The following is a 13,188-nucleotide window of genomic DNA, read 5'->3' on the forward strand; positions in this document are numbered from 1 at the left end:
GAACGATCTCCTCTTAGAGCAGACTCCCACTCAGTTCTGGTGGGCAATCTGTCAATCACTGTACGGACTCTGCAAGAGTTTGGTTGAACCATCAATTTCAGAAAATTTTCTCTGGTCCCAGCCTCCAAAATGGTTTATCTGGGACGGACTCTGGACTTGGCCTCTGCAAGGGTGTTTCCTACCCCGGAAAAGCTGCAAAAATTGCAGAGGGAGATTCAGTTGCTGTTATCCAGCACTCTGTCCTCATTGCAGACTTGCATGCGAGCTCTAGGCCTGATGGTGTCTACCTCCTGGGGCAGTTCCCTTTTCTCAGTTCCACACAAGACCTCTGCAAAGTGGGACAAGGGTCCAAAATCTTTGGACAATCTGATTCGGTTGAGTCAAAACGCAAGAAGTGCTCTTCTGTGGTGGCTCCGTTCCTTGGCCCTGCGTCAGGGCAAGCCCTTCCTTCCATTGTATTTGACTGTGGTATCTACGAATGGCAGCCTGTCCAGCTGTGGGGAGTGGGGGGGGGCGTGAGTACTTGGAAAGCATTGTCTAGGTGACCTGGACTCTGACAGTCCAGACTTCCCATCAAAATTATGGAACTCAGAGCTATAAAGTTTTGCTTGAGTCACTGGACAAATCGTCTGCAGGGTTGTCAAGTTCAGATTCAATCAGACAATGCCATGGCTGTGGTTTACTTCAATTATCAAGGGGGCACCAAGTGTGTCCTGGCAGCCTGGGAGGTGGCCGAGATCTTAATATGGGCAGAACATTTTGTTTCAGCCCTCTCTGCCGTGCATGTACCCGGAGTGGAGAACTGGCAGGTGGATTACTTGAGTCGTTAGGTGTTGGATCAGAGGGAATGGTCCCTGCACCCGGAGGTGTTTCACCTGTTGTGTGTCCAGTGGAGGACACCCGATGGAGACCTGTTCGTTTCTCGGCTCAACGAGAAGGTTCGAAGGTTTGTAGCCAGGTCTTGTGATCCTCTGGCCAACGCCACAGATGCACTGGTGGCTCCATGTGGTCAGTATCAGCTGATCTATGCATTTCCTCCACTGAAACTTCTGCCGAGGCTTCCGCACTATATATATATATATCTATCAGTGGAAGGTTTTTCGGTCATTCTGGTGGCCCCAGACAGGCCTTGCTGGTCTTGGTATGCAGATCTGGTAAGGTTGGTCGCCAATGCTCCTTAGAGACTTCCTCTCGGTGAAGATCTGTTGTCTCAAGGGCTGATCTTCCATCCTGCTTTACAGTCACTGGCTTTAACGGCGTGGCTGTTGAAAGCCAGGTATTGAAGGATAGGGGTCTTTCTGACTCAGTGATTCCTACACTGTTGAAGGCTGGAAAATCTACTTCCGGAAGATTTATCATTGGCAATCGTACATCTCACAGTGTGAATCGATTAAGGTGCATCCATGCTCCTTTTCAGTGGCTAGGATTTTGGCTTTCCTCCAAAGAGGGGCTGCGCAACAGTTGGCCTTGGGTACTATTAAAGGCCAGGTGTCGGCATTGGCAATGTTTTTTTCAACGCCCTTTAGCTAGGCATTCTATCATTAGCACTTTTTTATCCAGGGAGTTCGTCATGTGGCTCCTCCGTTACGGTCCCCATTACCTCTGTGGGATCTTAACTTGGTACTGTCTGTTCTTCAAAAACCTCCCTTTGAAAACTTAGGGAGATTCCTCTGCTTACACTGTCACAGAAGGGACCTTTTTGGTGGCCATTACCTCTGCCCGCAGAGTGTCTGAATTGGCTGCGCTGTCCTGCCGTTCTCCTTCTCTGATGGTCCATGGAGATTAAGTGGTACTTCGACCTGATTAGTCATTTCTTCCTGGAGTGGTTTCTGATTTCCAATGAATAAAGACATTGTGCTGCCTTCCCTCTGTCCTAAGCCCAAGCATCCCAAGGAGTGTGCCTTGCATTCTTTGGCTGTGGTTCGGGCAATTAGGGTTTGCCTGGCAGTTACTGAGTCTTTCAGGAAATCAGACTCTCCTTTTTGTCCTCACAGAAGGACCTCGGAAGGGATTGGCTGCGCCTGCTGCGACCATATCCAGATGAATTAGGCAGACGGTGGAACAGGCGTGTTCACTTAAGGGTTAGGTTCTACCTTTCCCTGTGAAGGCACATTCTGCTAGGGTTCTGAGTGACTCTTGGGCCTTTCGCCATCAGGCATCAGTAATACAAGTTTGCAAGGCGGCAACTTGTTTGTCTGTGCACCTGTTCACTAAATTCTACAAAGTAGATGTGTTGGCATCCTCGAATGCTTCTTTTGGCGGCAAGGTTTTGCAGGCTGCTGTTTAAAAGAGCAATTTTTTTTTCTCTTTAAAGGGTGTATGTTTGTTTTTTATTTGTTTTTTTTCTAGGTGAGCTCCAGTGGTTCCTGGTTGAGCTCCATGTTACCTGGTTGGCTAAGTTTAGCCTTTGGGAAATTACGTTGTTTCTCTGCGTTGTTTTCCCACCCCTCATGCAAATACTTTGGGACGTCCCAATGGTTAACAAGAATATGGAGCTGCGTCTGTTAATGAACAATAGAGAACTGTATTTTTGACTTGACATAAAATCTTTTTCTCTGAAGTTAATTGACTGATGTAGCACCCGCCCCTCTATTTCTGAGTGGGCTGGGATTTTTTACTTCTGACACTGCTTGCAACAAAGCTGAATCCTATAGTAGAGTGAGTTGGTTTATGCCTTCAGGGACTGCCCATAGGCGTGGTAAAGTTGTTTTGTTTTTTTTGTTTTTTTTTTTCCTGCCTAGTGTCCTACTCCTGTAGGGGGCAGCATAACCCAGTGGTTAAGAATATGAAGCTGCGTCTGTCAATGAACTTTAGAGAAAAGGATTTTACGGTAAGTCAAAAATCCAGTTTTTCCCCATGTAACAGTGCCAAAATAACTGTATTAGTGCCGGCTCACACATATGCGATTTCAGACATTGCATGTGATTCGCACTGCTGTGCAAATCACATGCCATGTCTGTGCGATGCAAATTCAGCCATACAGATTACTTGGGGGAATTTGCATCGCGTTCGGACCAAAGTTGCACAGGACCCTTTTTTTTGGTCTGCACCAGAATCAGATCGCATGGGTGTTCACACCTATGCGATCTGATTCCTGTCTGAACTGACAGTTTGCACTGCGATATGCGAACTAATCTGGGGGTGTCATTAACCTTGTATTGACACTCCCAGCAGTTTGCATACGACAATGTGAACTGGGTGCAATGCGGGAACCTGCAGTGGATTTGCAGGTTTCCCGCAGTGGATTTGCAGGGTTCTCGCATCACACCAATGTGAATCGGCAGTAACTGACAAACATTTGAGAATTATTATTATTTAATAGAGATGTAAAAATGCACAGGGGATTTGTACAAAAATGAGAAACTATCCTTCTGAATGTATGAGTTGAGTATAACCGTTTAGTATAATAGAAGCATTTTGTCAGCAACAGACTTTCTGATGTTCTTTGGTGTCTGACAGGTCCATGCTCTTCAGTGTGATGTCAGGGACCCTGAGTCTGTTAAAAAAGCCATTGCTGAGATGATTGAGGTGGCAGGACATCCAAGTGTAAGTATTTTTCCTCCTTTAAACAGTGAGCTAGCATTTTCTATAGTGTACCTTGATGGGCAGTTAAAAAGCTTTTCTAAAGTCATTTTTTTTAAATAAAAAAAAAAAATAAACCTGTATACTTGCTTGCTCTGTGCAATGTTATTGTACAGAGTGGCTTAGAGCCTCATCTTCTGTGATTCCCTGCCAGTGCTATCCACCCATCCTCTTCTTCGTCTGCCCCATAGTAAACTGCTTGCTATGGGGACAGCTATGCAGGCTCGATCCTGAGCCAGGCTGTATGCATCCATAGACACACAGTGTGGCTCGGCCCCACTCCCTCTCCACAGCATTTGATTGACAGCACCAGTTGCCAATGGCTCCCACTGCTGCCTCAGTCTCTGTGATTGGAGGGAGAGAGGAGAGAGTGGATCAATTGAGTATGCAGGTAAGTATTTAGGGAGGTGGGGGAGCACTGGAACTTGTAAAACATTATTTCTCTTTCGTTCATTAATGGACACAGCTCCTATTATTCATAACCATTGGGTTATACTGCCCCCTACAGGACACTAGGCAAAAAAAAATTCTGCCTACACCCATGCGCAGTCCCCCTCTTTGCTATAGCCACTAAGTTTTTTTTTTTTTTTTTTTTTTTTTTTTTTTCTGCCTAGTTTTTCTGCCAGTACCGCGCAATGACCGGACACTACCACATGACATGCACAAAGTCCACACGCAGGTGGGTACACCTAGTGCATGCAGGGGTCGGGAGTCTATGCATGACATGCAGCCGGACCGGGTTCATATAATACTGGTGTAGCATGTAAAGATGGATCAACCTATTGACAGCTGGAGAAACCGAGAGGTGCGTCAAACACGCCTCCTCCCAGTCCTCATCCGACAGGTCAGGGATAGGTGCTGCCACTTGGTACACACCACCAGCGGATTACTATTAACCGTGGCTGACAACGGATGTAAATAAATGGTAGAAAATTAGGCCCCTGGGTCCCTGAGAGCGTAAAATACCAATAAGCGGATAATCTGAGAGAATAACCTAATTTGAGCCAAACTGGGAGTGGAGTGCATGGCGAAGCTGGAGATACCTAATAGAAGGCGCCATGGGGGAGATCACACTTGACCCGTAGTGACTGAAAGGTGGCAATCCTATTCCCCCACATAGACATCCCCCAAGGTAGAGATTCCTCTACACTCCCAGAACCTAAAATCCAGAAACGATACGAGACCAGGAAACATTGGGTTATGCCAGAGGGGTAGGGCAGCCGCAATGTCGCCATGGTCAGCAATCTTCTTAGCCTCCCGCCACACCACCCTAGCCAACCTGAAAATTGGGCCTGAACACACTCCCAGAGACCTCGCTGGGGCTTCCAGGGCCATCAAGTGCTCCAGCCCCAACATCTTAGCAAGATAGTATTCGACAACAGCTGGAGTAGTCGGAGACCACCAGTCGGTCAAATGGCGCAATTGACCTGCCAAGTAATAGTAGTGCAGGTTGGGCAGTGCCATACCCGCCTCCAGTTTTGGACATTGCAGCGTGGAAAGTTTAAGCTTGCGTCTAGTGTTAGTCCAGATGAAAGACACGAAGAGTGAGTCCAGGGATTTAAAAAAATGATTTGGGAACCGAGACAGGTACATGGGAGGTCACATAAAGACATTTTGGCAACAAGATCATTTTAGTGAGGTTTATTCTACCCGCCACTGATAAAGGAAGTTTAGACCATATCCCAAGTTTGTGCTTAACTACCTGTAGCAGGGGGTCTAGATTAGCCTGCAGGGCATCAGACGGAGACCGTGTAATAATGATACCCAGGTACTTAAATGAGGAGACCAGCTGGAAAGGAGTAAGGGGGTCACCCGCCACAGTAGCTTTAGCATCAAAGAGCATCAACGCAGACTTCTGCCAGTTAATTTTCAGGCCAGAATACGTGCCAAAGCGGTCTATAATATGCATCGCAGCCAGTAGTAAACTAGTAGTGTCTCGAAGATACAAAATAAGATCATCCGCATATAGTCCAATAACGTCGGTCCTGTCACCCAGAGTAATGCTTTGCAGGAGGGAAGACTGCCGGATTCTCAATGCCAATGTCTCAATAGCCACCGCAAATAATAGTGGGGATAATGGACACCCCTGTCTGGTACCCCGGTGTAATTGTATAGACGGGGATAGAAAAACAATTAACCAAGATATTGGAGGTGGGGTCTTTATAAAGGATTGAGACCCAGGTCTGAAACTTAACCCTGAAGCCAAAGGAGTGCAGTGACGCCATCAGAAACTGCCACTCAATTGAGTCGAAGGCCTTAGCATTATCCAATGAGGCCAGTGCACAAGACTCCGGGAAGGACTCTTTGAGTTGTAAAATCGTCTATGTCCTCCGAATATTAATAGACGTGGAAAAACAGGTAAATGAAATCAGCAGCAAACATTTCCCGGGGGAAAGTAGTGCTCCATCAGGACCATGAGGGAAGCATGGAGTCAATGGAGAAGTTACAAGAGTGACCAGGAGAGGGCAGTGGAAAACAACATTAAATAGTGGAAAAGTATTGCTGCCTACACCGAAGGGGACAGTCATTTAGAACTCCCATGGAACCGAGGGAAAAAAAACACCGAACCAGTTCCAAAAGGTAGCCATCAGAGAGCAGAGTAGTCCAACAGTTGTGTTGAAAAAATAAAAATGCAGCTTAAACACAGAGATATACTTGCAGTTCACACAGGCAGCAGAAAAAAATTAAAACGGATAGGCAGATTAGGACATGCATTAACAGCACAGCAGGGCCCAAACCGAACTTCTGGAGCAGATGACTGAAGCATGGATTCATGGCGGTCTTCCTTTCAAGTTGAACCACTCCTGGGCTGCATCTGGGGTGTTGAAGAAAAGGACATGACTGCCATCAATCACTCTGACGAGCTGGGTAGGACATCGAGTAAATGATCCCATTCTCCCTCAACCTTCTCTTGATCTCAGTGAATGTGGCTCTCTGCTTCTGCAACTCGATTGAGAAGTCAGGGAAAATGGAGATGTTAGCATTTTCAAACCGCAGCTGACCCTTCTGGCGAGCTTTGCGAAGGATCAGGTCCCGGTCTCTGCAGTTCAGTAAGCGGGCCAATAAAGGGCAGGGAGGGGCACCGAGTACAGGTGGCTTGGCAGGGACCCAGTGTGCCCGCTGAGCCGCAAATGCAGAGGAAAACTGGGCATCGGTAAAGGTAGCTTTAAACCAGGCCTCAAAGTCTCTAGGGTTCTGCCTTCTCGGGGAGCCCCACTATTCTAACATTATTGCGCCTAAGGCGATTTTCAGGATCATCAGCCTTCTGGAACCAGAAGGATATTTCTCTGCGGCAGACACCCGAGCAGGGAAAGGGGAGAAGTCATCTTCAGTCTCGGTCACCCTCTCCCGCACTTTCTGCATGTCATGGCGCATGAGGCCTATGTCCACCTTAATTTCCTCCATCTTGCCTGTCAGAGAGATATTGCATGCAGTGATGGCTTCCAAAAGCTGAGCATTTACTTGTAAAGAAAAATTGTGAGAGGTCATAGTGAACCTCCTAGAAACGGCTACATGAAGGGATGCTCAAACCAACTAAGTGAAATTTATCAAAAAACTTTATTGATCAAAAAGACACACTGTCTGAAAATACCCCAACATTGGGGAACATTACAAAAATTGAAATGGTGCAAAATGTACACAACCATCAACAAACAAGACACATAAAAACAATGACTCACACTCACAAGGCCGGCCTCACGTTCACACCAGAAGTTCTGACCAGCAGGCGCATGGTAGTGCGTCACAGTGGTTCACTTTTGTGCGAGAGAGCGGCAAAGAAAAAGCAGGATTACAGCGGATTCTGTGAGCGGCCGACAGAGCTCCTCTCAGACACGTCCGGCCATGCCGACGCAAGCCACGCCCCCCGTCTTGGTCCATTTTCAATTCATCCTTTAAAGATATTAAGTTTACTAGTACTGTATGTTGAAAAACGACACTACAAGAAAATGTTGAAAAACGACACTACAAGAAAACAGTGAGTGGTAATGTCCGCGCTATGGAGAGAAAAATAAGATGGCTGCTGCCTACCTCAAAAATATAGACTGTGCAGTCAATATTTGAGAAATATAAAAAGTGGTGAGGTAACTGGCGCTGCCTATAGATGTATGTAGAACATAAATATTACAATAAATAATAGCTTATACACAGAAAATCACTACATATAAATATAACAGATAAATATGATAAATAGTATAAATACAAAGTGCACACTGTTTACACTATTGCACTTTATATTTATACTATTATCATATTTATCTGTTATATTTATATGTAGTGATTTTCTGTGTATAAGCTATTATCATTTGTAATATTTATGTTCTACACACATCTATAGGCAGCGCCGGTTACCTCACCACTTTTTATACTACAAGAAAACAAGAGAAGGGTGCACCGACCTTGTGCATTACCACTTAAAAGTTTATTAAAATCAAAGAAGGGTAGCGTACAATATACTCCCAAACGTAGCATATGAACAAGCATATAGGAAATGGGCACCGCTCGCTTCCAGGACACTTCTCTACTGCTGGATAGCGTGATGGCGTCCTCAAAACCTGATGTGTCTTACGCGTTTCGAGGGAGGGCCCTCTTCCTCAGAGCCAAAATCGCCACTCCTGAGTGGCGATTTTGGCTCTGAGGAAGAGGCCCTCCCTCGAAACGCGTAAGCCGCATCAGGTTTTGAGGACGCCATCATGCTATCCAGCAGTAGTGTGTCCTGGAAGCGAGCGGTGCCCATTTCTTATATGCTTGTTCATATGCTACATTTGTGAGTATATTGTACGCTACCCTTCTTTGATTTTAATAAACTTTTAAGTGGTAATGCACAAGGTCGGTGCGCCCTTCTCTTGTTTTCTTGTAGTGCCTTTTGGATACCCTTGGTCCTGAGGGTGGCAGCAAGACCACTTCATTTGTGTCATAAAACCGCCTAGAAGATTCACCTTCCCGCATACCACTCGAGCACAGGAGAGATATTGTTGTTTGTTGAAAAACAGCCCCATACCATTATGTTCCCACCTCCAAACTTCACTGTTGGTATGGGGGTGTTTTTTTGCGGTGATGTCCTGTGCCATTTGACCTCCAAACATGGTGTGTATTATGGCAAAGCTTTCAATTTTTGTTCTCCTCTGACCAGACTATATTCTGCCAATATTTCACAGGCTTGTATAATTGTTGTACAGCAAACTTTAAATAAGCTTTAAAATGCTTTTTTCTTCAATAATGGAGTCTTGCATGGTGAGCGTGCATACAGGCCATGGCAGATTAGTGCATTTGTTTTCTTTGAAACAATTCTACTTGCTAATTCCAGGTCTTTCTGAAGCTCTGTGGTGCTTGGCTTTTGAACAACTTTTCTGATAATTCCTTTCACTCGTCTGTCAGAAATCTTGTGAGGAGCACCTGTTCATGGCCGGTTTATGGTGAAATGATCTTTCCACTTCTGAATTATGGCCCCAACAGTGCTCACTGGAACATTCAGAAGTTTAGAAATCCTTCTGTAACCAATGCCGTCAGTATGTTTTGCAACAATAAGGTTGCAATGATCTTAAGAGAGCCCTTTGCTTTTACTCATGATAAGATGTTTCTTGTGTGACACCTTAGTAATGAGACACCTTTTTATAGGCCATCAGTTGAGATTCAACCAGCTGATATTAATTTGCACTGACAAGGGGCAGGATTGCTTTCTAATTACTGATTTCAGCTGGTGTCTTGGCTTTCCATGCCTTTTTGCACCTCCCTCTCATGTGTTCAGTGCTTTTCACTGTGTCATTCCATGTTATTACACATAACTTAAAGTGATTGTAAAGGTAGAAGGTTTTTTTTTTTTATCTTAATGCATTCTATGCATTAAGATAAAAAGCCTTTTGTGTTCAGCAGCCTCCCTAATACTTGCCTGAGGTCCATCTAGATCCAGCGACGTTGTAGGATTGTCTCGGCTGCCCAGGACTCCCCTCCTCATTGGCTAATACAACAGCATGGTGCCATTGGCTCCCGTTGCTGTCAATCAAAGTCAGTTAGCCAAAAAAGGGGGGGGGGGCTGGGTTGCAGCTTCATGTCTGAATGGACACAGGGAGCTGTGGCTTGGCTCAGGTGCCCCCATAGCAAGCTGCTTGCTGTGGGGGCACTCAACAGGAGGTAGGAGCCAGGAGCACTGAAGAGGGACCCGACAAGAGGAGGATCTGGGCTGCTTTGTGCAAAACCAGTTGCACAGAGGAGGTAAGTATAACATGTTTAATATTTTTAACAAAAAAAAAAAAAAAAAAAGACTTTAGTATTACTTTATTTTCTGAACTTTGTTTTAGTTTCTTTTGTATGTATGGATTGCGTGGGTTAACAATGTGGTTGAAATTTTAATGTCAATAGTAGCACCTTTTTAGAAATATTTTACCTAGAAAAGTGGTGACGTGTTCAATGCTCCTTTTACCCACTGTGTATATACACTATACTGTCATAAGTATTGGGACTGCCTTTACACCACCTGACCTTAAATGGCATCCCAGTCTTAGTCCGTAGGGTTCCATATTGAGTTGGACCACCCTTTGCAGCAGGTTTTCTGGGAAGGCTGTCCCCAAGGTTTAGGAGTGTTTCTGGGAATGTTTGACCAATCTTCTAGAAGCGCATTTGTAAGGTCAGGCACTGATGTTGGACAAGAAGGCCTGGCTCGCAGTCTCCGCTCTAATTCCAAAGTTGTTCTATCAGGTTGAGGTCAGGACTCTGTGCAGGCTAGTCAAGTTCCTCCACACAAAACTCACTCATCCATGTCTTTGTGGACTCTGTTTGCGCACTGGTGCGCCGTCCTGTTGGAACAGGAAGGGTCATCCCCAAACTGTTCCCACAAAGTTGGAAGCATTAAATTGTCCAAAATGCCTTGGTATGCTGAAGTCTTAAGAGTTCCCTTCACTGGAGCTAAGGAGCCAAGCCCAACCCCTGAAAAACAACCCCACATCCTAATCCCTCCTCCACCAAATGAGTCCTGACCTCAACCCGATAGAACACCTTTAGTATCACTTAAACTTGAAGACTTTAACTAAATGTTTCTATTTCATCAATTATATATATTTTTTTTAATATATTGTCTTGTTAATTCATTAGATTACATTTTTGGCTTTTCCCTCTCCTCGCCCAACATGTTTGTCTAAAAAACAACTTATTAACTTACCAAAGCAAGTCTATTCAGTCTTGCACCTCATCCATGGCATACGTGCAGCCTTTACTTAAGTATAGCCATTTAACAGCTGGACAAATTGCTTATAGTCATTCTTTGGAGGTGAATGGATGGTGGGTTGCACATGCATTTAGGATGGGGGTGCAGGAGGGAGAGATTTGCTGATGGAATGTATCACCGTTTTGTAGAAAACCGACCACTGGATAGTAGTTGCAAAACAGTCCGTAGAGCAATCTCTAATTGTCCTATGGACTGTTTTGCAACTACTGAATAAATAAGGGCGAGTTCATGGACTTGGCAGGAATGATGTAATGGAAAATATGGATGATGTACATTTTTAAATAGGAGTGCGGTGTAGATGAATTCAAGTTTGACAAGAATAGCATTTCAGTTCTTCACAATTATTAAGGTCAAGACTAAAAAAACTGTGTGTGTGTACAGTGGGGAAAATAATTATTTGATCTGCAGATTTTGTAAGTTTGCTCACTTACAAAGAAAGGGTCTATAAGATTGTTTATCATAGGCGTATTGTCTTGCCTTCTAAACCTGTGCTTTCCAACAAGGGTTTCTTCACCAAGTACGAGGTCATGTTTTGCTTGTGGATCAAATACTTATTTTACTTACTGAAATGCAACTCAATTTATAACATTTGTATAAAGTGTTTTTTTTCCAGGATTTTTGGTTGATATTCTGTCTCTATCTTTTAAAATACACCCATGATAGCAATTTTAGACCCTTCATTTCTTTGTAAGTGGGCAAATTTACAAAATCTACATGGAATCAAATCCCTTTTTTCTCCACTGTATATATATTGCAGGTAAAGCTCACCACACATGGTAAGCAGGTAAAGCTCACTACAATCTTCTTTAAATCTACTAACAACTGTGTAATGCAGAGGCTTGCCTGATTTGGCTACATATTTACTGGATAGTTTACTTAGGTCCTCATACTACAGAGTTTTAGTAAATCTAAAGTTGATTGTACAGTCAGATTGTAACATATAGTGAGCTTAACAAATTGATGAATGATGGCTGGCAGGATGCAAACTAGTTCTGAGCCGACGTCCTATGATGTTGCCCAGTCTCACCGCGATCACATGCCCCTAGGATCTCAATAAAGAGCAGATGACTCAGCTCTTTACCCATGTGATCGGCTGTGTCCGATCAGAACCAATCGCATGTAAACATGGAAGTGCCGTTAATCGGCTCTCCTCGCCTCACACTGACGGAGTGTGAGGAAAGCTGATCAGCGGCATCTCCTCACAGGGGAGACCTGTACTGATCATCAGGGCACTGATTATTAGCAATCTGTTTCAGTGTCAGTGCAGCCCCAACAGTGCCCACAAGTGCTGCCAGTCTGTGCCTATCAGATGCCAGTCAGTGGTGCCCATCAGTGCTGCATATTAGTGCCTCCTTATCAGTGCAGCCTCATCCACGCACATCAGTGAAGGAGCAAGAATACTTATTTACAAAGATTTCTGACAGAAACCAAGAAACTTCTTCCCCTTTTAATTTTTTTTTATTTTTTTATATAAATATATTTATTTAAATAAAATAAACTCAGTGGTGATTAATACCACCAAAAAGCTCCATTTGTGGGAAAAACCATTTATAAAAATGTAATTTGGGTACAGTGTTACATGACCACACAATTGTCATTCAAAGTGTGACAGCACTAAAAGCTGAAAATTGGCCTGGGCAGAAAGGGGGTGAAAGTGCCCTGTAGCACAGAAGTATATGTAAAAAGGTAGTGTAAACGATTAGAAGTATGTAACAATGGTTCCTAAATGCCATACAGTTTAGGCAAAAGAGTGAGGGCTCAGAAAAAGTGAAGAGGCAGCAGTGGAGTGCAAATGGGTGAGAATGCCATTATAACACCAAATAGTTGTGAGTTATTAATTACCTTTTTAGTTCTTTCTCTTTCGTTCATCGACAGACACAGCGCTCCATACTACTGGGTTATATTGCCTCCTCCAGGAGTAGGACTAGGCAGAACAAAAAACACCTGGCTACGCCCATGCGCCATCCTCCGCTTGGTATATAACCTTCCTCTCTGATCTAGGTTGTCAGTTTTGATCTGTCTAGTCAGGAGTAAGGACCTAGGCTCTCGGCTGGGATCTCTGATCCTAGCAATTGCGAGTGCGTGCAGACCGCAGCTACACACTAGGTTTGCCGCGATATAGCCTCACGGACAGAGGCTGGTGCCCGCGAGTTAAACGTCTCGCAGAGTCACATACAACCGGGCGTGGGTTTGAGTCGCAGCGGTCCCTTGGCCGACAGCTCGCCTATGTCGGTGGCAAGGATTCTGTCTGGAGCACCATGAAAGGGTGGGTACAGTCCCCCCCTCTCCCCTTTTGGCAGTTTTATTGTGGTGGATGCAGGTGTAACCTCCAGGGACGGTCAAACCTGCCTGCAGGTTCCCTCCTCCCATCCTTAAAAATCCCTGGG

The 13,188-nt window shown here is 44.7% G+C and overlaps 1 protein-coding gene across 1 annotated transcript in view; it reads left to right on the forward strand.

Moving 5' to 3' along the window:
- The window catches only part of DECR1 (2,4-dienoyl-CoA reductase 1), a 173,397-nt gene that overhangs the window by 48,069 nt on the left and 112,140 nt on the right, over positions 1-13,188 (forward strand). The window contains exon 4 of the mRNA XM_082258792.1: positions 3,460-3,546. Coding sequence (XP_082114918.1) covers positions 3,460-3,546 — 87 coding nt within the window. The remainder of the gene's footprint in view (positions 1-3,459; positions 3,547-13,188) is intronic.

This window comes from Pelophylax lessonae, assembly GCF_965119305.1.
Source record: "Pelophylax lessonae genome assembly, chromosome: 5".
NCBI lineage: Eukaryota > Metazoa > Chordata > Amphibia > Anura > Ranidae > Pelophylax > Pelophylax lessonae.